The 25,329-nt window shown below is 36.0% G+C and overlaps 1 protein-coding gene across 5 annotated transcripts in view; it reads right to left on the reverse strand.

Moving 5' to 3' along the window:
- IBTK (inhibitor of Bruton tyrosine kinase) overlaps window positions 1-25,329 on the reverse strand; it is a 93,815-nt gene that overhangs the window by 60,134 nt on the left and 8,352 nt on the right. For 3 of the 5 annotated variants that reach the window (XM_082669173.1, XM_082669175.1, XM_082669171.1), the window contains exons 2-12: window positions 23,872-24,558; window positions 19,023-19,119; window positions 17,776-17,900; window positions 14,054-14,164; window positions 12,535-12,705; window positions 10,669-10,786; window positions 10,399-10,579; window positions 8,075-8,198; window positions 5,521-5,698; window positions 2,581-2,758; window positions 772-1,371 (exon numbers count right to left, since the gene is read on the reverse strand). In XM_082669173.1, the coding sequence (XP_082525299.1) occupies window positions 772-1,371; window positions 2,581-2,758; window positions 5,521-5,698; window positions 8,075-8,198; window positions 10,399-10,579; window positions 10,669-10,786; window positions 12,535-12,705; window positions 14,054-14,164; window positions 17,776-17,900; window positions 19,023-19,119; window positions 23,872-24,192 (2,204 nt within the window). In that variant the 5' untranslated portion in view covers window positions 24,193-24,558. The remainder of the gene's footprint in view (window positions 1-771; window positions 1,372-2,580; window positions 2,759-5,520; window positions 5,699-8,074; window positions 8,199-10,398; window positions 10,580-10,668; window positions 10,787-12,534; window positions 12,706-14,053; window positions 14,165-17,775; window positions 17,901-19,022; window positions 19,120-23,871; window positions 24,559-25,329) is intronic. The other 2 variants (XM_082669174.1, XM_082669172.1) reach the window with 1 other exon arrangement.

Genomic DNA, 25,329 nt, shown 5'->3' on the forward strand with positions numbered 1-25,329 from the left:
TCAGTATGCATAAAGCCCTTCATTGTTTGCAATTAGAAAACATGATATACTACCCTCCCTTGCTCCTGCCCCACAACTAAGGTTATACTGCCACCGGCAATATAAATACCTTAAAAACAGAGAATTCCAAAAAATCTGGTATATAATATAAGACGACAAATACTGTATTAGGCACTTCATACATGCTATATGACCAAACTACACCAACAATATTAGGTCAATATTATCCGTCCCCTTTTATATACTGAGAAACTGAGGTTCAAGGAAATAAGAAATTTGCCCTACCTAGTCACAGTAGAGCTAAGAGGCATGTATAGTTCCTTATAACTCCAAAGACAGTACTCTTTCCAGAATACCACTCTGTCTGCCACTCCAGATCCCTGTTATACAAACACCATTGAGAGTTCAAACCGACTAACAGCCTTCCTATCCTTTAATGTTTTAATCCAGGGAATCCCAGAGATAGCTTTCACAGAAAATGGAGAAAGGAGTCCATGAAAAGAAAGATACAAATCCAAAAAATAAAGGGGAGGTGGAGAGAAAAGGAGATGGAGACAGAGACTGAGGGAAAGAGAAATAAGAGAAGGAAGATGAGGAGGGAATGGGGGGAAGGGAGGGGAGGAGGAGAAGCAGGTCCAAGAACAGAAGCAAGAGCAGTAGCAGCAGTAAATCAAAGCAAAAAAAACAAAAACAAAAACAAAAAAAACAACAAAGAATTTCTAAAAGAAGAACATATGAGGTACATGAACAGATATTAAGGAGGAGTCATACCTACTACTCAAACTATTGAAACCAAGTTTCTTTGCAACATTTTGCAACATTTTTACAGGATCATCTTCCCCAACACTTTTTACTTTTTTGAAAGATTTGTTTTTGCTTTTCTGCTTTTCACTAATTGTATGAGCTTGATTACTTTTGTAAACTTCAAATGCTGACTTCTGATTATCTTCATGGGAATTCATTTTATTCAAATGACAATTCGGAGTGCTCTGATATTCTTCTGGTTTTTTGTTTGAATTTATTCTTGGTTTGAAGCCATGAGTTAAAAAGTCACAAGTATCTGTGTATATAAATTGTAAAAGGTATTCAAACAAGTCAGGATGAACCTTCTCTACCACAAAGAGATGGCACCCTGCAGAATCTTCATCTTTCCGGTAAACATCTATAAAGTCTAAAGTAGTACCGTCTGAAAGAAACAATTTCTGGAAAAAGTCAGAACGCACTGCCAAAATATATTTATGTGCAGGGAAGATTCTATTGCCAACTTGAAATGTCACATCATGGATGTTGTCCATTTCATCCGTTTCCCTCAACAGTTTGCCAAACTCTTCGAAAAAGGATGATGAGGACACAGCTGGAATTTCATAAAGGCTAGAAATGAAACAAAAATTATTTTTACTTTCCAGAAAATGAAAAAAAGAAAGCATCCCTAGCCAACTCTCCTTTTAAAGTGTAATTTTTTATTTATTAAACTTAGAAAATTTTAAATTTAGCACTTCCAATAACATAAGAATATTGCTCACAGTCTTTGATACTGTATCACCCTTTAAGTATTTTCTATTCCTTTACGTATTTTTTCCCCTAAACTAAAATGACAAGAATTAAGTGTTCCTTTGAAAGCATTGTTTTCTTTCTACAAGGAAACACTAGAATATAAATTTGAACGACTGTTTCACAGAAATTTTTTAAATGATTAAAAGTATCACTAAAAACATTCAAAAAGAGTACAGTTTTCAACTTTTTCCTCTTTTATATCCTTTTATTTCACAAGTGGAGAAAACATATACAGAAACGAGTAAATACTTCAGGTCCCAGATCCCAGAATAGGTTAGAAACTTAAGGAAGTAAAGATAAATACACACACAGACATACATCAGTCCACAACCCTGGTTCTTTAGTACTGTAAACATGCAATCATACCTTCCCAATCTACATTTTGCCCTTCTAGGTAGGGTGACCAACCCCCCTGGTCAGCCTGGGACTGAGGGTGTTTCCCAGGAGAACAGACTTTCAGTGCTAAATATGGGACTGACCTGGGCAAAGCAAGAGGAATGTTAACCCTGTCTCTAGGACTTTTTCCCTCTTCAATAAGACCCTTGATATTTATCTTAACCTGTCATCTCTGTACTAATGTGACAGAAGATTTGCACTGAGATTCACAATGCCCTCCAGATGACTCTATACTACCTCTTCCTTTGTCATTTCTCATTGTATTCAAGGGTCAGAAATTTTTATGAACTACATAACAAATATTTATGATCTGTTTCTCAGAATCTGAGAACCTACAGTACATCACAAAGTACTAAAGATATGAATAAATTTTGTGTGTATATGTACATATTATCTTCAATATTTTCAATAAATATCAGTTTACAAACTAAAAGGAACATTCAACATTTCCAACGTAACAAATTCCACCCCTGAGTTAACCTGGTAACATGACTGTATCAATATGTCTGAAGTCTCTACAAGACTTGACAACAGCTCTTCAATTAAATTTGTTCCAAGAGCTATTGAAAACAGAAAGCCCAGTGATTGTTCCTTCTAAAAAAGAAAGTTAGTACATACAAGAGTACCTACCTTGTTTTAGGATCTGATTGCAAGATTGCAAAGTTGCATCCACTTGGATCTGTGCTGACACTAACAGCTCTATGGGCAAAAGTAAGTTTCTCAAGTCGAATTCTTTCATATGCACTATTTATATCAGAGACACAAGACACATCTGGTGAGGAATTATGAAGGTTTGATAAAATCTCTGCTAAAAAGAAAAAAATAAACTTCCATTAATCAAGGCTCTGTTGAAACTTAAAATGATTTAGGAGTAAATAATAGAAAAACAATTAGGAGAATATGGAAATATCTTTTGTCTGTGTTAAGTCCTTCTGAAGAACTACATCTTCTCTCTCTTCAACATAATTTACACCCTATATATTGGTTGGCTTATATAAAGGAAATTTTAGTGGGTCAATTCTCAATTATTCATGATATTATCCTCCACATTGCAACCAAAGCTATCTAAAAGGCAAATACAATGTTATACTACCTTTTAAAATTCCTTAGCTTCCATTAAAAATTTTATTTGCTCCCTCCCTTCTTCTCCCCCTTCCTTCCATTTATTCAGCAAATATCTGAGTGACCACACTGTGCTACTGTGATAAAGTGCTTTTCAGTGTATCCCTAGTAATACAGTAGTGAACCTATAAGATAGGCATGTCCCTACCATCTTGACGTACACAATGTAGCAGAGAAGGCAGACATTAAACAAATGATTTTTTCATTAAAAGTCAGATCGAGCCTATTTAAAAAAAATATGAAATGTGCATGCAAAGAAATGATTCTGACTGTAGTATGAAAAATGTTTAAAGTAAACAAAAATAAAGAAAGAGAGATCATTTAGGAAACTGAGAGTCCAGAAAAAGAATGAACACTATAGACTGAAGTTGTAGCAATGAAACTAGAGAAAGTGAAGATTTCAAAAATATTTAAAATGGAAGTGACAAAACTTGGTGACCAATGGGATGTAGAGGGTGAGTGAACATGGGGTGTGAAAGATACCCATTTACTTAGAAACACTGAAAAGCAGATGCATGAGCATGAGATCAGAATTCAGTTTTAGACCACTAAATATGACTAAGACACAATTCTGAGGACTTCCAACACTTACAAGTCAAATGTGCATTCTAGTTACTCTCTCAAAAATTCACTCTTTTTCAGCCTCACAGGGCTTTCCTAATCTTCCCCTGACACTCAGTTACTCTAATTTCTATGCTCTCAAAAAACTTATTATGTGCACATTAGTATTTGTCTCCATGAACTGCAAATATTTATATACATGTCTATTGCCCCTACAAACTCGTAAGTGTCTGAGAACAGGGACCTGTCATATATTTTTGTATTATTAAAACCTAGCCCTATATCCGGCACATAGTAAATATATCTTAAATGTTTACAGACTTGTGTAATCTATAAAGAAATAAAATATGACAACTCAATAAACTATCCAAAAATCATTCCTTTGTAGCTTTATAGTTTTGAAGAATATGTTTATAACTTCCTGAGTAATTATAAATGTTCTTTATATATCTTTTAGCATATAATAATTTGATTTATTTATTCAACAGATGACTTAATGAGGGACTATTATGTGTCAGGAAATATGCTGAATGCTAAGTAATATAGAGGAACCTTTGATTCCTCTATAAGGATATACAGACCTTATATCATGGTCCTTGCCATCTTATAATCTGATAGGAGACCAGCATTAAAAAAATTAATCACAAAGATAAATACATAAAAACAAGTAAAATAAGCTGCATGATGAAAATACAAAGAGAGTATTAAAAGTAAAACAGGGTTACTAAGTTTAGATTAAGGAATCAGTGAAAACATCTCTGATGAAGTAAAAATTAAGCTGAGATGTGAAAAATTAGGAAAGGCCCTGGGACTAATCATAGCTGGACAAGACTGAATACCTGAAGGTCAGTGTGTCTGAAGAGTGGTAAGTGAGAGGGAGAGAATTCAAGAGGAGTTCAGAGATGCAGACAAGAGTCAGAGCAGGAGCCTTGTAGGCCATGTACAGGAAGTGAGGAAACCATCAGAGTTTTTAAACACAGGAATATTAGGATCAGAGCTTAAAAGCTCACTCTGGTAAGAGAATAAAAAGAAGCAAGAGTGGAAATAAGAAAACTTATTTTTTGCAGTCAGTCATGTGATGACTTGGGCTAGGGTGGGAGCAATGAGATGTAAAGAGATAAATGAATTCAAATTTTTCTGGAAGGAAAAAAAAAACAGATTACTAGTTACGGATGAAAGAAAAAAGCTGCTAACCTAAGTTAAAAACCAATGTTAAATAACCCACAAGTTTGTAAATTTATAATCAGATAATTAAGAATGAACTATATAATGTAATGAATGACTTCTATTTTCAATGGTAGCATTTAATTAAAGCTCTCCTTTATATTCATCAAGGAATGAATAAAACTTATCTCCAATTATTCAGCAACTGTTTAATAAAACCACCTGTACTTTTTAAAATTCTCAATGAACATAAAAACCTTATTCTTCCTGTAATTTTCCTCTAAGTCCTAAGATACTTTATAAAAGTTTAATTTTATATATTCAAACATGTAAAAAAACAAAAACAAAAAAACCCATAGCATAAGCCACTCAATTCTCAGTTTGGGGAGAGAAAAAAAAAGGAGCTTGGAAGATGGTTCAAATCCATCTGGGAAGTTTTTTTTTTTTAAACTTTATACATCCCCGCCCCGAGAGCCAAGGCTAGAGACTAATGTGCCCCTGTTACTGATGGGAATGTACCATGACCTCAGGGCATACTAAAAGGTTGAAAACTCTGGATTTAAGTGAATTGAATTCCCTTTGTTTACCTGCAAACACACAACCAAAATCAAAAGAAGCGATATAGGGATAAAACCTAATAACACTTGTCAGTTAAACCTAATGATAAATACTTACAAAATTAAACGTTAGCTAAAGGTATGCCATTCACATATATGAACAAACCTTTCTTTTCAGAACTCTTTCTTTTTTCTTCAAACCATCTCCCTCTAAATCCCTCTCCATCTCTTGTGACAAAAAGAATTTCATTTCTACTTAAAGCAATATCAGAAATGAAGACTTGGCGTGGGTAGGCCCATCGACACTGCTTCAGAGAACTGTTGACTGATCTCCAGCAAAATACCTAAGATAAAACCAAATTTCAGTGGAATAGAAAGCAATATAGCATCTGAACAACCAAAAAATGAAATCAAGAGATATTATCTCTAAAAATAAAAGCTCTGATTAGTATTTTCAGTGTTCATTCTTTCAAAGTAAAAGATAAACACTACAAAAGTCAAGATGGTGTGTCTTTCAGAAAATACATCAAGCTAACATGAAGCATTAAAAATGCTTTAAAGACACTCCTCTTATGAAGTAATTTTCACTGTTACTTGTTTGGGGCAAACAGATACAATGGAAAGAAAAACAAAAATCTTAATGCTAAAACTCGGAATATTAGACTTGGTGTAGTATTTACAAGAATGTAAGCCACCCTATGAAAATCCAAACTTTACTCTCAAGGGGGAGAAAAAGGAGATGTCTGCATAACTCAGGTAAAACAAAGTCTTAGAGACGAAATAAATCATAGAATTCAATGGCTTCCACGTGGTTCTGCAAACCTTAGTGTTCCTGAGAAATAGCTCAGGTTCTGCAAACCTTAGTGTTCCTGAGAAATAGCTCAGGGATGGAGAGCGATGAGGGCTTCCCAATCCAGCTCTATCCAGAGCAGCAACCCTTTTATCTGCTTCACAGATTGGTATTCCAAGTATGATTTCATTTGAGCAATTAATACTGCTGATCTTTAAAAGCTCAATCCCCTCATAATTAAGAAACCTGAAGCACAGAATGGTATCTGCCAAGGTCACTCAAAAGTTACGTACACAAAAAGTAGACTGTATTGATTACCTGATTCCGTCAGAGCTTGGTTGTCATTTTTACAGCAAAGTAATTAATTTTACAGGAAGTAAATATCCACGTGTATAAACAAGCTAGATCCTTATTAATGTAAATGAAATAAATCCCAAAGTCAAATTTTGTTTGTTTGTTTTTTTTGCAGTACACGGGCCTCTCACTGTTGTGGCCCCTCCCGTTGCGGGCTCCGACGCGCAGGCTCAGCGGCCATGGCTCACGGGCCCAGCCGCTCCGCGGCATGTGGGATCTTCCCGGACCAGGGCACGAACCTGTGTCCCCTGCATTGGCAGGCGGACTCTCAACCACTGCGCCACCAGGGAAGCCCTCAAAGTCAAGTGTTTACATATTCAACCTTTTAAATGCAATTCCATGCCTCTGCTTCCTGCTTTTAGTACAAATTAGATCTCTAATTCTTAAATATAGTTCCCTCAAATAAAATCATCAACCACAGTAGATTTATGCCTGTAATGTACCAGCAGGTGGAGCTTAATGATTAATTCTTCAATTTCTAAAATGCCAATTTGTATAGCACTTTATAAAACCTCAGAAAACACTTGCATGTTATTATTTTATAAACAAAAAGCAGAAAGCAATCTGTGTTTTTCCAGTCACAGTGTAAAATTTTTTCAGTGTTTCTAATGTATAATACATATTTTTAATTGACAATTTTATCAGAGGAATAAAAATTAGAACTCTATTTACTTAAAGGAAAAGAGGTAAGAGAGTCTTTTTTTTTTTTTTTTTTTTTTTTGGCTGCACCATGCAGCATGCGGAATCTTAGTTTCCTGACCAGGGATTGAACCAGTGCCCCCTGCACTGGGAGTGTGGAGTCTTAACCCCTGGACCGCCAGGGAAGTCCCAGAGATTCTTTATATAGTGATCTAGAAATACATTACATTTTCTATATGATAGTTATGATCTCTGCATATATATTATGTGTACATTTGTTTAAAACCAAATTTGAGAGAAAATTTCCAATTATGTATTTTTAATATTGCCAGCTTAGCTTTTTATTTTTTAAGAATAGTTACATATCTCATATGTATGCAATTCAAAACCATTTTTCAGTACTCAGTGTATATATCAAATAAGCTATCAAAACCTCTTACTTCCATTTTAAGCACAATAAATGAAAATTTAAACTACAGTTTAACAAGGCAGTACTATGCAACATCAGTTAAATGTCATCATACTTTCTTTGAAATACCAGCTCCCAACTCTCAATAATTAGTACTGGACATCAAAAACAAGTAGGGAAGGCTTCCCTGGTGGTGCAGTGGTTGAGAGTCCGCCTGCCGATGCAGGGGACATGGGTTCGTGCCCCGGTCCGGGAAGATCCCACATGCTGCAGAGCGGCTAGGCCCGTGAGCCATGGCCGCTAGGCCTGCGCGTCTGGAGCCTGTGCTCTGCAAAGGGAGAAGCCACAAAGGTGAGAGGCCCGCATACCGCAAAAAAAACAAACAAACAAACAAAAAAAAAACAAGTAGGGAAACAAAAGTCAACAGGAATCATCACTATCATAGCAATACAGTTTTACATTATCAGGTCTCCTACAGCTATCAACTAAGAACAAGATTACTATGCTTTTTTATAAATATATACTCACCCTTCCAGCTCCATCCATTGCAAGAATGCAAATTTTTTCACCCCCATTTTCTTTCAAATGTTCAGGATCAACTTTGTATTCCATATGCCCCCCAGATACAAGAACCTTTTTCACATTTAGTTGTCTGGGTGAAAAAAAAAATTCTAGATTAACATGTTCTCTAAAACATACAATCAATTTTAAAGAAATTACTGTTCAAACACTAATTTAGGGTGATTATTGTGAAAGGTGGAGTAAGATGATTTGACCTTTGTTATCCTTAGTTCCTCCTTTTATGAGTTTCCCCTACACAATGACCATTTCTTTCTATGGCAAGTCCTTCCCTCCCCAAAGGTCTCTACCTACCCAGATACACACATTAAATATCTAAAACCTCACTTGCTCATGTACACACATTCTCTCTAGATTAAATAACTGATAAGGCTAAAAGCTCCTAAATATATCTGCATTTTAACAGAAAAAATTTAAACCTCACATCAAAACAAAAATCCTTAATTTCAAATATGGACAACTTTAGATATACCTACCAAAAAAATCATTAGTATTGCTAATTTAATAACTCATCCACTAGCCAATTCATTATACATTTCATTACATCTACACACGTGATGTGCCTATAGCATTGTGTGAAACCTGCCTGCTATTACTCCAATGATTATCCTCCCTTTCAGATATTTTACCCACGTTTTAAAATGTTTTTCTTTTTTTGTTTAATGTTTTTCTTCTCAAAATTACTACATTGTAACCAGCTGTAACAGAAGAATTTTCTTAGTGAAAACTTGGATGTAACTTATATTTATGTAATTTAATGTTATCAGGGCAGATTTTATAAATGTAAAGTAAAAACAAAACCTAACATTTCACAAATCATCTCATGCTCAGAAAGAAACCTACACAGTCAGTTCTAAGAAACATGTATGTTCACATTTTCATGTTTTTATAACTGAAATATGACCTACAATTGATAACCTTCCAGTTGTTACACACAAAAGATAAGTTGTATGTATTGATGGTTGACATCTGCTCATGAGCTAACCTCATAGTTGGTGTCTGTTCATGAAGTTACCATCTCATTGACATTAGCAAAAGCACATTCTGTTGAATTTCAATTCAAATCCCTGATTACTTTAAAAGTTGGATAGCTACTCTCTAGAATTCCTACACATTCCTGCTTCTACTAACTGAGCTATTGTACCTGCTCAAAGATCTATTTCTCTACTTGTATTTATTACTACAGTTATAATATAATGAAACATCATGTAAACCAATGAAATATTAGTCTGAAAAGAACACTTTCTATAAAAGCTGAATACTTTAAAAAGACACAATAAATATGACAAGCAAAAAACGGCTGTCGGGCTTCCCTGGTGGCGCAGTGGTTGAGAGTCCGCCTGCCGATGCAGGGGACACGGGTTCGTGCCCCAGTCCGGGAAGATCCCACATGCCGTGGAGCGACTGGGCCCGTGAGCCATGGCCGCTGAGCCTGCGTGTCCGGAGCCTGTGCTCCGCAACGGGAGAAGCCACAACAGTGAGAGGCCCGCGTACCGCAAGAAAAAAAAACAACAAAAAATAACGGCTGTCAAATTAGATATGGATTAACCAACTATATAAAATACTGAAAATGTATAAAAAATATAGGATTTTGCCTTTAACTTACTTCACACTTGTTTTTAAGCACTTGCTCCTTAAATCATTCAAAATGAAGTAACAGGTAACACATTATAAGTATTATAAGTATGGTTTATGCACAAAAGACAGAGAACTCCAGTTGGTAGACCCATCTACGTTTTATAATTCCCTGCTTAAACTGACTTTTTGGTTAGACAGCCAACTGCTTGTTTACTGCATGTTACTAAAACAGGTAACAACTGCCTATACAGATACAAAGATAAGAAAATATACCACTTAGGTATAAATACAAGGACTGAGTAGAGGGTCCACAGAATATGATTTTTTTTAAATAAATAAGTGTATAATATATAAAAGGCTACACGTGAACCAATGATAGTGTCACAAACCAAGAATTATGATTCATCTAGTTCTGTGCACCTGAAGCATAAAAAAAGGGAAACTTATAGGTCATATTTAACCATATGTTATCGTAATTCAGAAATACTATTTTACAACCTACAAAGAACTTTTATATATATTTACTGGATGTTTGCCAAAAGACTAAGATTATCAAAGGCAAAAACTCCTGACTTTCCCACCGTTCAATTTTCTCCATTTGACATTTCAGAGAATGCATAAAGCTGATACTCAGATATTTGCTGGAAGAGCTGAATTATTATTAAAGTATGTTTCTTTCACAAAAATACACATACTTAGAAGCCATCTTCTTGCACTGATAGTCTGCAAGTAAGTAAATATCTCCCTTTGTGGTAACACAGACAGTTGCCCCATCACTAGCAGCAACCAAAGACACAGTGATGTCCTTATGGTGAAGGGCAGAGACTTGACGAGGGGCAGTTACACACTTTTCTCCATTGGGATCTAGTAAATAACCTAAAAAATTACACAAATAAACAAATCACAAAATATCCGTTTTAAGAATACAATTTGTTTTTCAGATATTGTCATCATGGATTTCTTACCCAGCTGTCCACCATTTAGTCCCATGGTGTAAACAGCTTCTCTAGTCCATAGCACTGTATGAAACCTGCCTGCTGCTACTCCGGTGACTGTCCTCCCTTTAAGATATTTTGCTTGCATCTATTCAAAAGACAAACAAGACTTCAGTTTATTATGTACCTATGAACTAACAGAATTTTGCACAAGATCCAGTAGACCAGGGTAGCAAATATATGGCATATTTGCTGCCAGTACCCCCCTCAAGTGCTAATGGCATTCATCACTAATAGATCTCAGCACTAATACTGACACCCCAACTCTTCTCAGAATACAAGACATCTTGATGCAGCCACCTTAAGTGAGGAGTTTAAACATGTAAAAAAAAAAACTGACACAGTATAAAAACCAAATCATTAAACTTTTGTTAACAAGCAATATGCAAAACAGGCATTTTCATTCTTATTGAAAACTATGATACTTTTAAATTTGACATATCCAGAGTATCTCAACAGTGACACTACTGACAGTTTGAACCAGATCATTCTTCGTTGTGGGGATTGTGTTGTGCATCGTAGGAGGTTTAGCAGCATCCCTGGACTCTGCCCACTAGATGTCGGTAGCACTACTCCCACCCCTACACCCAGCTGTGACAACTAAAAATGTTTCTAGACATTGCCGAATGGCTCCTGGGGTACAAAACTGTCCGCACTTAATACTGGCTATGTCCGTATCAACCCAGAGTTCCACGGTAGCCACACAATGAGAATAAAAATGGGAGTAAAATCTACCATTTCTAAAGTCTGCAAAATGATTAAATATCTACAAATTCCACAGTTGGTTGGGGAAAATGGGCCTAAGAAGTACCACAGATTGCAAACTACCTCTAATTATCTTGGAGTAATTCCTGTTGATTCATTAGCCATCCAGGATGGAAAAGCACTGGATTTTAAAGCTTATTACTAAAAATGTATATCTAATAATCATTTTAAATCCAGAGGATTAAACCAGTGAAGAAGTCTAACACCCAAAATGCAAAATCTTATGAGTTGAAAACACATTTGCTATATGTGATGATTCTAGTAACATATTAATTTAAAGCACCAGTCCTGTCCTGCGTACCAGGTCCCTGAAGTTGAGGAAAGGCCACCCTCTGGTGGTGGTTGTACAAATGCGAAAGGGAAAACAACAAAAACAGTTGCTTTTAGACCTATGTTCCCTCACGTAAACTTGCCAGGTATGATTTCTGCGCAGAGACAGATCTACCATGAAGCCAATAAGCTTAAGTTTCTGGATGCCTCATTTACATGGCCCACTTTTTACTTATAAAATTTCTATTTTTTTTCTTAAGAAGGGCCTCAAAATTATTTAAATTTCAAACCCAAAATATCTGGATTCCCTGATGCTTATGAACACTTACAAGTTGAATCTAAGGCAGTTTGCTGCCTAATGTCCCAAGTGCTCTTTCTCACTCCAAACAAATGTTAATCTGTACATTACTACGCTTAATTTCTCCTGTGAAAAATAAAATATATACCACTGAAGAAACACACTGTTGAATACAAGTAAAATAAGTTGCTCTGTCAATGCCTTCCATTTTTTTGTCCATATAGGTTTTACACCAATGGTCACCTTATTATTTAAGTTTGGGCTTCCCTGGTGGCGCAGTGGTTGAGAGTCCGCCTGCTGATGCAGGGGACACGGGTTTGTGCCCCGGTCCAGGAAGACCCCACATGCCGCGGAGCGGCTGGGCCCGTGAGCCATGGCTGCTGAGCCTGCACATCCGGAGCCTGTGCTCCGCAATGGGAGAGGCCACAACAGTGAGAAGCCTGCGTACCGCAAAAAAATAAAAAATAAAATAAATAAAATAAAAATAAAAAAGAGAAGTTTACCTGTCTAGGTACATTACAACTGGAAGGTGGAGGAATGATTCCTAATTGATGAAAAATATTTAGACCAAACGTATAAACACATCCATCTTCAGTTAATACAACAGTATGATCCTTAGCAGCTGCCACTTGAGAACAATTATGACCACTCAGTCCTTCCACAAGCCTAGGGACCTACAAAATAAAATTAACTTCAGTATATCACATTAACCGTTTATATAAAGTACAAAATACAAATAGAATCTTATGATACCACATCCCAAATGATACGACTGCTATACGGCTGTACCTATCATAGGCAAACTGTACAATTCAGCAAGGGGGAGATAAGTTTAATGGACATTGCTTTATAAGTAAAATACAAAATCCCAGTGAGACATTTCAATAAAACAATTTGATTCAATAAATGATTTTTGAGCCCTTATCATTTATCATACACCAAGTGCAAATGTGTCTGGTTTGAATAAAGGGAGCTCTTCAGCCAAAGTATTCATTGGTGTAGTGAAGAAATAAATAAGAATACAGGAATCAATGCAGCCCTTCAATGCATAACCAAACATACGATACCATATTCCTTTAAAGTCATTTGTTCTGGGTTCAAATCTTAATTCTGTCATTTACCAGCTATTTGATCTCAAACAAACCTCATCTTTTCTCATTTTCTTCATCTGAACACAAAATAATAATAGTATTTTGGATGATAAAAAATCAGCATAAGGAGTAAATGAGTTAGTAAGTACAAAACACAACACTCTCTGGCTCAGAGTAAACAATTGATAAATGAGTGCTATTATTATTGTCATTGTGTATAAAATGAGGATAATAAGGCCTATAACCTCACAGTGCTGTTGTCAGGCTTAAATCAAGGCAATGATATTGCATGGAAAGCATGAACAATGCCTAGAACATAATATACCCTTGAAAAAAATGGAAGAGACTACCATAGCTCTCTCTCATTTTTAAAGACCTCTTAACTGATGAACATGCCAGCAGTCCCCTCAAAAAAAACTTACCTTAAAAGTAACCTAGTGAGGAAATAACTTTCCTGAATGTAATGATTATTAGGTTTCTTCCAATTAGCACTAAGTTTCAGTAGCATAAGAGTCAATTTTGTGATTATACAATGAAAATATTGGCCCAATTTTCAGACCACAAATACCTTAATGAGAAGTTAAAAATGAATAAAAACTTAGATCCTGGACTACAGGAAGAGTTTTACAATTAGTCTGATTTTTTAAATTTCAACTATGGAAATATTTTAAAGCTTATTTATGTACTCTCCTGACTCGATGTTTGCTATACAATATAATTTTTCTTTGATGCTTTAGAATTTTGCATCATATCTAAATCCTTATTTTGAACACAATACACCAGGAAAGTAACTGATCTTGTAAACTCTGTTATCAGTCGGTATATTATTTTCTCCTTATAGTTGGTTAAAAAAATTTTTTAGTTAACTGAGGTTTCCAGTTTATACAATTTTACCAAAGTTACCTAAACTGTATAATGACATTTCAATTACCAAGCATGTCTGTTCATCTCCATGGCCTAATCGTCCTCCAGGACCATGACCACAGGTATAAACTTGCCCTTTCTGAGACAGAAACACTGAGTGAAATTTACAAAGCACCACCTACAGGAAAACAAGAGAATATTATTAAACTTCTGTGAATAAAACATCCTTTATTTTATAAAAAAGAAATAACAGAATATTACTAATTGTTTAAGCTAGATAATGGGTACATTAGGATTCATTCTACTGTTCTCTCCACTTTGTACATGTTTAAAGTTTTCTGTAATAAAAATTTATAATATATGGTGGTCTATTTTAAAACTACGTCTAAAAACACTGACACTGGGGGAAGAAAAATTTAGAAGGAATTAAGCAAGTGTTACCCACAAGAGACTAAACAAAGGAAAATGCAAATCTTAAGTATTCAACTACAAAAAGTAGTAGTCAGTTGTTTTCTAATTTCATAAAATCTCAAACAGCAAGAATTGAACAGAGTAAAATATGAAGCATAAAGATTACCAAATAGTGACTATTACTAAAGAAAATAATAAAAGTGCCTTAAGAGTATTTTTTCCAACATCACCTTATAAACAGGGAGTGGGGGGGGTAAACAGTACATGCTTTTTATACCTCTGATTTTGTCTAATATACCTTTAATATAATTACATGGCTTTCAATAATTTTACACTAATTTTCAAGCTCTTCTCTTTTCCCCACTTCCTTCCCAGAACCCTCCTTGCCCTCTGACAAACAGTTCCATTTTCATACATTCTTACCAGAAAACAAGGTTACTATAAAAGGGTTGAACTGCATCAGCAGAAGGCAATAATAGGAAACCAAGAGCAGTTTTAAATATGCATGCACTTACATACGTAACCTGCAGGCCACACTTTGCTACTTTTCAATGCATCAGTATACTTATTTTACCTTAATACTATCTAAAAATCCTTTTTTACTTTTAAAAATAATCTGCATTTACATCTCTTATGCCACCCATAAATATTTCTAACTTAGGATATTAAAAAAAGGATTAAGAAATAAAAAATCCTAGAATTATTTTCCAGAAAGTCAGGGCCCTTTGGAAAAATAAGAAAATCATGGACTTCCCTGGTGGCGCAGGTTAAGAATCTGCCTGCCAATGCAAGGGACACGGGTTCAAGCTCTGGTCCAGGAAGATCCCACATGCCACAGAGCAACTAAGCCCGTGTACCACAACTACTGAGCCTGCACACCACAACTACTGAAGCCCGCACGCCTAGAGCCTGTGCTCCGCAACAAGAGAAGCCACCGCAATGAGAAGCCCGAGCACCGCAGTGAAGAGTAGCCCCTGTTCACAGTAACTAGAGAAAGCCCGTGCGCAGCAACGAAGACCCAAAGCAGCCAAAAAAAAAAGTTACAAGCTGAATTGCAAGCTCTGTTTACACATATCCCTAAACCACTTGGCGAGTTCTGTAAATACATGTGCCTATGATAATGCAAAAATCACTATCTTATTTATTAGCTGTACCACAAATGCCTAAAAAGTCTAAAAATAAAACCCAAAATTGTATTCAAATGTGTAATACAAAGTTACAATCTGTAAGGGAAAAATTATTTCATGAAACCACAAGTAATACATTTTGTTCAATTCTATATTCAATATTAGGATGCCATTCTATAATCTCTGACTTCTACAAAACAACCAATACCAGAGTGTAAGACCTCCAACTTTAAAACCTCTGAATTTTTTAAGGAGGTAACTGACATGCATTTTCATCTTAATTCTGAGGAATATATTATGCTAATAATAATCATCTCTGTTCCATGGCAGTTAATTCATCTGGTACTACACTACAGAATCAGCCCTTTTTCAGTGAGTAACAGGGCTCTCAATGGTGCTCAGTAAATATTCCCATTAACTTGCTTCCATTTTTCTTACTGAAATTTACACTGCTTTCCTTCCTCTCAAACCTATCCACTGTGCTTGTGTTTCAATCCTCCTTTTCGTAGTTAAAAAAAAAAAAAAAAATCCCTTACATCCTTAATTCCTTCACAAAATACTCTCATGTCCTTGCCTTAACTGAAATGTAGTTTTCTCTTTGGGTATACTGTTTCATCCTTAACCCTACCAAGTGGAATATGCTCAGTTCTTCTACAGCACATATATCTTAGGATCAGAAGGTACAATCAGCCCGTTTCCTAATGTCACCATTATTCCTTCACTTTTTTTTTTAACATCTTTATTATTCCTTCACTTTTGTGTAAAAATCTCTGCTCCTGAAAAATCTCACCTCATGAAATCTGACTATATCATGTACTAAGTCAGAAAAGGAAAACAGGTATCTTTCTAAGTGCCTCAACTCTGATCAATCATTAGTGGCTGTTGATGGGTGAATTCTGAGGACCTGTTCAAGTTCAGTTTAAAACAGAGAGGGGAGAGAAGACGGAGGGAGGGAGGGAGGGACGAAGGGAGAACAAGAGTATGCTGTGACTGATTAGCGACGTCTACCTAAGGCTCTGAACTAGGTGAGGAAGAGCAACCAGCCCTGCTCTAACAGCTTTCCTCACCCTCACTAGAAACTCTGACCCCAGGCTTATGACTCTGGTCCATCCCAAGTCCTTTCAATATCCTAAGTTCCCTCGAGGTCTATGTAGATGGCCAGTCAGAATCCTAGCTTTCAGGACACCACTCTACTCTCTACTTCTCTAGTCACTCCTCATTCCCATGTGGGCTCCTGTTCTTGGCCTCTCAAATTTTAATATTCTCTCGAGTTTAACTCTTCTATTTCATTTTTTTTAAACTGCTAATTGTGATACATTAATTAATGACTTTTGGTGTGAAAATCAGTGTTCTACAGAACCCTAAATATGGTGGCCATATAATATATAATCCAAATATTTGGGGGAATAAAAGGGGAATGACATTAACTATTACATCAGGAAAAAAAATCACGCAGAGATGAACTCAAAAGACATATTCTGAGGTGTAATTTTCAGGATTCAGAAACTGAGATTTATAGCTTTAAAAATTAAGTAGAGAAAGTTTAGGAATGGCAAAATTAGCACTTCAGACAGTTAAATTTAAAAACTTTGAAAGAATGTCTGGAGTACAACTGAAATGAAACTCAAGAGGAAGAAAAGCTGAGGCTACAGATAAATTACACACATACACATACACACACACACACACACACACACACACACACACACACAGAGTTACAGAGAAAGATGAGTATGCCAACAGTAGCAAAATCCACTGAAGTGGAATCATCCAGAATAATGATATAAGGCCAAAGACCAAACCTTTAGAATTATCAATTAAAATTTTACAATTACTTATATTTAAGAACTCAGGTTCACTTACCTAAAACTAATAACAAACTTCATTTGAGTATCAACAACAAATTCACTTGAGAAACAATCTGAAGAACTCTAATTAATTAAGTAGAAAGAAAAACTAGAAAATCAACACAAGCTCTACCTTTTAAAAATTAATATCTGTATAATGCCTTCTAACTTTAAACATGCCTTACACAAACATCTCATAGTTTTATGATATTTTACATAGTCTAAATATGATTAAGACTAACAAAATCTAAAAAGAATTAGTAAAGTTCTGTTGATCAATTTCTTCATTCAAATATGTTACTGCACCTTCACCAAAGTTAACATAATCCAAATGAAAAGATAAGCTATCAAATACAAAAGTTCTTTTTAATCTCTAAAAGTGCTCAGATTGTATTTCAACATACCTGCTTGATATAAACCCCACTCCTAGAGAACAGATCCACCAACTCGGGATGATGTTTGCTATTCTGGCTTCCATGACCCAGGGTGAAATTTGTATTATCTCCCCAAGTGTAGACATCTGTAGGATCTAAAATGAAAATTAGTTTTTATACTCTTTTACATTTTAAACAAGTATCAGTGTAGTTTAATTATAGATATACTCCACTAATCAGTTTACCTCAAACATGATTCTTCACAAAAACTAATTTTATTACCATATTTAGAAAGATACTACCAACCCTCTCTTTTAAATTATGAATCTAATAATTTACTATATAACTCTAAGAATAGAAATCAGAAAATCCAATTCAGCACAGGCCTGTCCCAATGTAAGCAATCTAACACTTTACCCTTGTTTCTTTAGAAGTTTAACTGCCAAATGATTAAAATACCACCCGCCATATCCACCTAGTTTCCATGAAAATAATACATGTAATTATTTAAATGTAAAATGTTATTAAAACATTTAATATATAAAGGTTCTAAATGAAGCAAACATGATATTAGTTCCTATTTCTAGAGAAACATCATCTTCCAATAGTTTGCTCTTGACAGATGCAAAATCACACTAGAGGTTGGGCCAATATCCATTAAACTGGGATAAAACCTAATCACAGCTAATTATGATATAAATCTTCATTTTTATTTTGGAAGGCTTATAAAGTTCTTGAATGGAATTATAACTGTAACTTGCAATATAGTGTCCAAGACAGAAATAAAAATGAAGAACATGTCCTTACGTAGCTTGCTCACTAGTTAAAATGCAAATTAACTAGTGCCCCCATTTAAACCTCTCCTCCTTTTCAGTCAATTTCCATTACCAAAGCTCACAGGGCAAAAAAATTGGAGATAAGTGCCATGAGAAGAAGGAACATGTGGGTAGAAGAATCACTTCCTTTCCCCCTCTAGCTCAAATGCTGTTACCTTCTGAATGCACATCAATGGCTTTACAGTAGTTACAATTCTAGCTGCCTTCCCTTTTGAGGCTGTATTTTTACTCTTATACACAGAAATGAACATTGAATCTGAAAAATGTAAAATAAACCAAAGTGCTCTGAACGAAAACCAAGGTTATCAACCAACATATACCAGAGTAAAAGTTCTTTGCAGATATCCACACAAATTTCCTCAGGTATTTCTATAACAATAAAATTTCAATAAAATTTTCTAAGCTGTACCTTAATGGAATATATTTGTGGAATTTTCTTACCGGTATTTCTGAATACTACGTGAGCTGGTCTATCCTTCATTACAAGATCCAAAGCTGACAAGCCTTCTTTATCTTGAATATACAGACTAACACCATGCTAAAAAAAAAGGAAAAAATATGTGTGTGTATATACAGATATATATGTATGTATTTTTAATCATTTACCTATAATCAGTAATTTATTTATCAAAAAGTCAGATGATCAAACCCATAAATACATTAAAAATAAACATTTAATAACAATTATCTCCTATGCTCATACACATTTATTTCTCACATAAAAGAAAACTAAGAGAAATCGAATATCCAATTCTTGGGTAAATAAAGAAGAACCAGAAAATGTGAACAAATAAAATAACATTTAAAATCAAAATGAAAAACAAATCAAAATGAAATAGATATGAAAGTTTTCCGTGGTAAGTCAGGTCAGTTACTGAGAAGGCCCTAACTTTTGGTCTGGGTCTATGTGTGTATGTACACACACGTGCTTTTTTTCCCGTATTTAAAGAGCCAAACTCCACATCCAGCTAAGGGCTGTAAAGATTTCTACACAATGGCAAAGAATACTTCTTACTTTTTATATATATGTTTTTTAGGATTTACTGTATATAATGTGATCACCTATGCTCCACCTTTTTGCCTTGAATTCCATTTACGTCTATTACTGACATGAAGACAATTATATTCTTTTATTTCTACTTGTGTGATATATATTTTTCCACTTAAAATTTTCTACTTAAATTTTCAGAGCATTGTCTCTTACCACTTATAGTTAGATTGTATCGGAAAAAAAACCCTGAGAATGCACGTGTGTGTGTGTTTTAAGAATGAATTTAAAGTAATCTGTAGTTTTATATCTCCAGAATTCAAACATGAAACAGAACATTCTCTGTCCCATTTATTTAAGGCAGTTAGCACACCCTATCCCTAGCACCATTATTTACTGTTTTTAAAATATAACTGGAGGAGGGGAGAAATAGAGCAATGTTCAATTCATATTATTACTACATACAGTTTTTTAAACACAAAATGTACTCCTTCTCATAAATAACTTTTAATATTTGCTGATATTTAATATGGCATTCAACAATAATTTTAACTCGTGTGAGTGATCACTGCCTATCCATCTACACCCAGAGTTTACCTGGGCAGTTACAGGTTGAGATGAACCATGAAGTTTTTAAACTCTAACCACAACATGCTGGAATACTCTTTTTGGGTTACTTAAGAAAGAGCATCTCCTCTTACCTTGTAACAATGGATTTTAATAAATTAAAATCAAGATGGTTCCAGATGGTTATAACACTTGATTTCACAAGGGTTGTCAATGAACAAAAATACTCGTTAGTGAGCTAACAAATAAAACAAAATCCAGAAGTGATCTAAGATCTTAACAAATTTAAAAGTGTATGTTGCCTGCTACTTTCAAAGTTAGATATAATAAATCCATGTGGGAAGACCTGAGCTTCGCCTTCGTAAGGGTAAGAAGGGTACATTCCAGGGCAGAGTGCTCCAAGCTACGAATCTGACAAATAGCATCCCTGGACAGTTTACTTTATCAGTTTTATAAATCTGTCCTAAACTTTATTATATATATACCAACTGGACCCTAATAAGACTACATACAGTTGCATCATCCTAAGCAGCCCCAACTGCATAAAGGACTAGCCACACTTTTTTGCCTTTACAGCTCCCTACATATGGTGGTCTCTGACACTTTCTAATATGCTCACCTTAAACTCTAAAGGTAGGAGCATCCGTGTGTAGTCTAGTCTATCCCATTTATTAAAAGATCAACTCTTTACATATCCCCAAAATAGTAGGTAAATTCACTACCTTATTAAATAGCACCTAAGTATAACCAAAAAACAAATCAACAAACAAGCAAAGGATTCTTTTTTTTTCCCATTACAATATTCCTAGCACTTAGATCGTTGCCTAATACACATTAGGCACTAAAAAAAAGAAAAAAATGTATTCCAAATACTTTACAAACAGTATTATCACTTAATCCACACAATCTCATGATTCAGTGAGTTTTTCCATTTACAAATGGAAAAAATTAAAGCAAGTTCTTCCAGGTTAGTAATATAAATAAACCACCAAAATTAAAGAAAACCGGTATAGAGGTAACAGACACAGCAGGACCCTACAAACATAAACATGCCTCCTGTCACGGAATCAAGAAGGTAATGAAAAGCTGCATAAGATATGCTGTTTCTACTCTGGCTTTTGGCAGACAAGAAGTTTCTGCTGAGGTTTTTCATCTTTGGCAATCAGGAACTGATAGCATGGGTGTTTATTTATTGTACAATTTTAGCACTTAATTTTAAAATTTCATACCTATAAAGTTTTTATCAAATGTAATTCATTTAAAATGTGTTTTTCTGTATAGTCTCTTCTTGCTAGTCTGTAACACCTTAAATGCTATAGAGCTATCACCAGAAGTGGAACTGACATGAACACCCCATCATTGCAGCCCTTCCAATTAAAGGAGTGTTAAAAGGGGAAAGAAGTCTGTGCTAAAAAAATGCAGATGGCTTACAGCAACATGCGAATACTAAATGGATGAAAGAGGTTTCTGTGGGAATATTTTTTTCAGCGGGAAGCATCCCCGTTAAGTGTCTATCACGGATCAGAAGGACTCTGATGATGATGACAGTCAAGCCAAGAGCAAGGTGGCCCAAGGCACCATTTCCTGGCTTCTTCTAGCCAAGGTGGCGAGGATGATTGAGGATTTCTAAAGGGAAATGAAACCCAAAGGGAGGGAAGGTCCAAAATTCAGACCAGAACCTATTTCAAACGGAAGCCCCCAATCCTAACACCAGAATGGCAACCCCTAGGATGGCAGAAAATCCAAGGACACTCTCAGGCTTGAAAGGATTGGCAGTCATCCAATTTTCCAGCAGAAACTGGTGGGAAAGGGTAGAAGTAGAGCTGATAGATGCTTTAACTCTTACTAACCTAGCTCTTCCTGTAAAAGAGATTACAATAGGCAAATTAAACTGATACCCAAAGGTTTTACATATAAGAGGAATTAACAGTACTATTAATAAACTTAAGAAAAGATTTTCTTCACTGAAACTCCCTGGGGGGGAAAAAAATAAGGAAGGTACCACTATTATCCTCTTTTTATAGATGAAACTGAGGTTCAAGATTTAGTAACTCATCCAAGAGGACTCAGTAAGTAGTAAACCTAGATAGTTTAGCTCCAAAAAAGGATATTTTGCTATTAACACATACTGAAAATTATTTTGATCAGTAAATGTTACCACCTAAAGACCACTATGTAAACAATTTTTCTGAAGTCAAAAACAGACACCAGGACTTCCCTGGTGGCACAGTGGTTAAGAATCTGCCTGCCAATGCACGGGGCACGGGTTCGAGCCCTGGCCCAGGAAGATCCCACATGCCACGGGAGTAACTAGGCCCGTGCGCCACAGTTACTGAGCCTGCGCTCCTGGTCTGGGAAGATCCCACACGCCACGGAGGAACTAGGCCCGTGCGCCACAGCTACTGAGCCTGCACTCTAGAGCCTGTGAGCCACAACTACTGAAGCCCACACACCTAGAGCCTGTGATCCACAACGAGAAGCCACTGCAATGAGAAGCCCGTGCACCGCAATGAAGAGTAGTCCCCGCTCACCGCAACTAGAGAAAGCCCGTGCACCCAATGCAGCCAATCAATCAATCAACCAATAAATAAAATTTAAAACAAAAAACAGACACCAGAGATAAAGACACTGAAGATAAGCACCCTAATGCCCTAATGTGACCACAAGTGCCTTGAGGACAGGAACTGCTTTGTTCTTCTCTGGTCCTCCACAAACATGACTAAATGCCTATACACAAGCTAATTGTTCAATATAAAACTCATGACTTCTAACAGTTTTTAATTTGCATTCATTAGTGAAATGACATCCATCAGGGTATATACCAAAACACTTCATATTATTTGGCTAAACAGTACAACAAACCTAGATTTAATCTTAATCTACTTGATGGGAAATTTAAAATAAACTGATTCGAATTATTTTTTTTAGAGGTAGTTTTTTTTTAATAAATTTATTTTATTTATTTTATTTTTGGCTGTGCTGGGTCTTCGTTGCTGCGCGCGGGCATTCTCTAGTTGCGGCGAGCGGGGGCTACTCTTCGTTGCGGTGCGCTGGCTCTAGGTGTGTGGGCTTCAGTAGTTGTGGCATGTGGGCTCTAGGCGCGCGGGCTTCAGTAGTTGTGGCGCATGGGCCTAGATGCTCCGCGGCATGTGGGATCTTCCCAGACCAGGGATTGAACTTGTGTCCCCTGCATTGGCAGGCAGATTCTTAACCACTGTGCCACCAGGGAAGCCCTGATTCTAATTATTTTTTTAAAGAACTATAAAAACTTTATCCTAGCCAAACAAGAAATAAACACACGACTCAAAACATAGTCCCTAAGTGATTTAAATAACCAGTGCCCTTTTAAAGTAGATAATAACATAGTTATACAAAAGGAAACTGTATTTCTTAAAAATACTAAAAGATACATAGTACTGAGTAAATGACAAAGTGGGATTCACTTCAAAATAACATGGGGTGGAGAAAGTCAGTGGAGACATACATAACACAAAATTGGCCAACAGTTCATGATACATTGTAAACTTTGGTATATGTTTAAAATTTTACATCATAAAAGGTTTAAATTAAAAGGATATATGAGATTTGAATTCTAAAGATGAGTTATAATAGTAAAAGATATCAAACAACTGATAAGAACTCAAATCTCTTTTGGAAAGTAAATGGAATATATGAAAAAGATTAAGAAAAATACATGCCAGACCAAATAGTTTTAAATAAACAAATGACACTTACCTTCAATAGAGACCAAACACAATCAATATGTCCATAAAAAACGCTTCTATGCAAAGCTGTCCATCCTGACTCCTTGTCTTTCACCAATGGATCCACTCCTTTCTCAATAAGCCAATCTAACACTCCTTTCTTTCCACAGGAGGAAACAAGGTGGAGGGCATTTCTGCCAAAGGCATCCTTGATAGTTGCAGCATTGTAACAATGACTGGAGAGAAAGGCCTTAATCTGGTTTTCACTCCCCTTTGTTACCACAGAAAGGACATCCAAAGCATGCTTCAGGGATCGACATTTTGATGTGCAGTCAGGGATGGAAGAATTCATCCTAATTGTTTTAATGCAGCTTACTTCTTCTGAACAGTCAGATGATTTTAAAAAATGAAAAAGCCAGGACACAAAGGTGCTATTCAGAAAGATTTATAGAGAATAAATGGCCTGTTTAGGATTATAATTTAAATCCTCATGGCAACAGTATAAAACTATATAGATCTGTACAATGTATTTTGGCACTTAAATCCAAAAATTATAAATAGCCCTATCAAGTTTATATCAAACACAAGTTCTTTATTTAAAAAAAAGCTTTCCACAGTTTATAAATTATTCCTGGGGTCAAGCACCACGGGGAGGAGGAGGGGAGCTCCCCCTCCACACTGTCCACTCCTTTCAAATATCCATGATTGCAAGTGGGACCTAGAAGAGAAGGAGAAAGACAGAGTAAAAACTACACAATCTATCTCTTGCTCAAGTATTTTACAGTACAATTACCTCCATATTTAAGTGCCCCTAATTCCTATTTCAAAAACAAACAAGCAAACAAATGAGCCTACCAACTTCTCACGGATAGGACAGTCACTCCTCCTTCCTGTGATATTTTCTCCCTATGGAATGTGTGGCAAGGTTAGAGCTTCACTGACAAAAGCTCGACCTCCTCTCCCAGTTCTGATAAGGGAGGTTAGTTCTGCTCGGCCACAGCCTGACTGAAAGGTGGCTCCATCCACCTCCACACGAGTAAGTTGAGGAAGAAAGGGAAGTGGATCCACTTGGCAGCAACCCTCGGCCTGTCTGCCCGGATTCTACAAATGTTACCATACAGGTAACTGGAAGGGTCAAAGGACTCTCACATCCGTGGTATGTCTAAGTTATTTGACTTCACTCACACTTTATTTCAGAATCCAGACATTACAAGTAGACATGTTCATGTGGAGTGATTAAGTTAATGCATTTAATCAGGACCCCCAAAATGGAGGCCACCCCAGTGGCCTCACCCACAGCACAAATCTAAACCTGTCAGTCTGCACCTATAGGACACACCTGTCAAGGAAACCTAACAACAATTAATCCTCCAACTCCGCTTTAGCGAGTTCACCTCACTCTAGAAAACAGGACCTGCACGCCTTATTAGGAAATCCCCAACCTCCTAGCCAAGCGCACCCTGCTTCAGAGCTACCTCTTCTAACATTC

The sequence above is a fragment of the Grampus griseus genome, assembly GCF_964374135.1.
Source record: "Grampus griseus genome assembly, chromosome: 13".
Classification (NCBI taxonomy): Eukaryota; Metazoa; Chordata; class Mammalia; order Artiodactyla; family Delphinidae; genus Grampus; species Grampus griseus.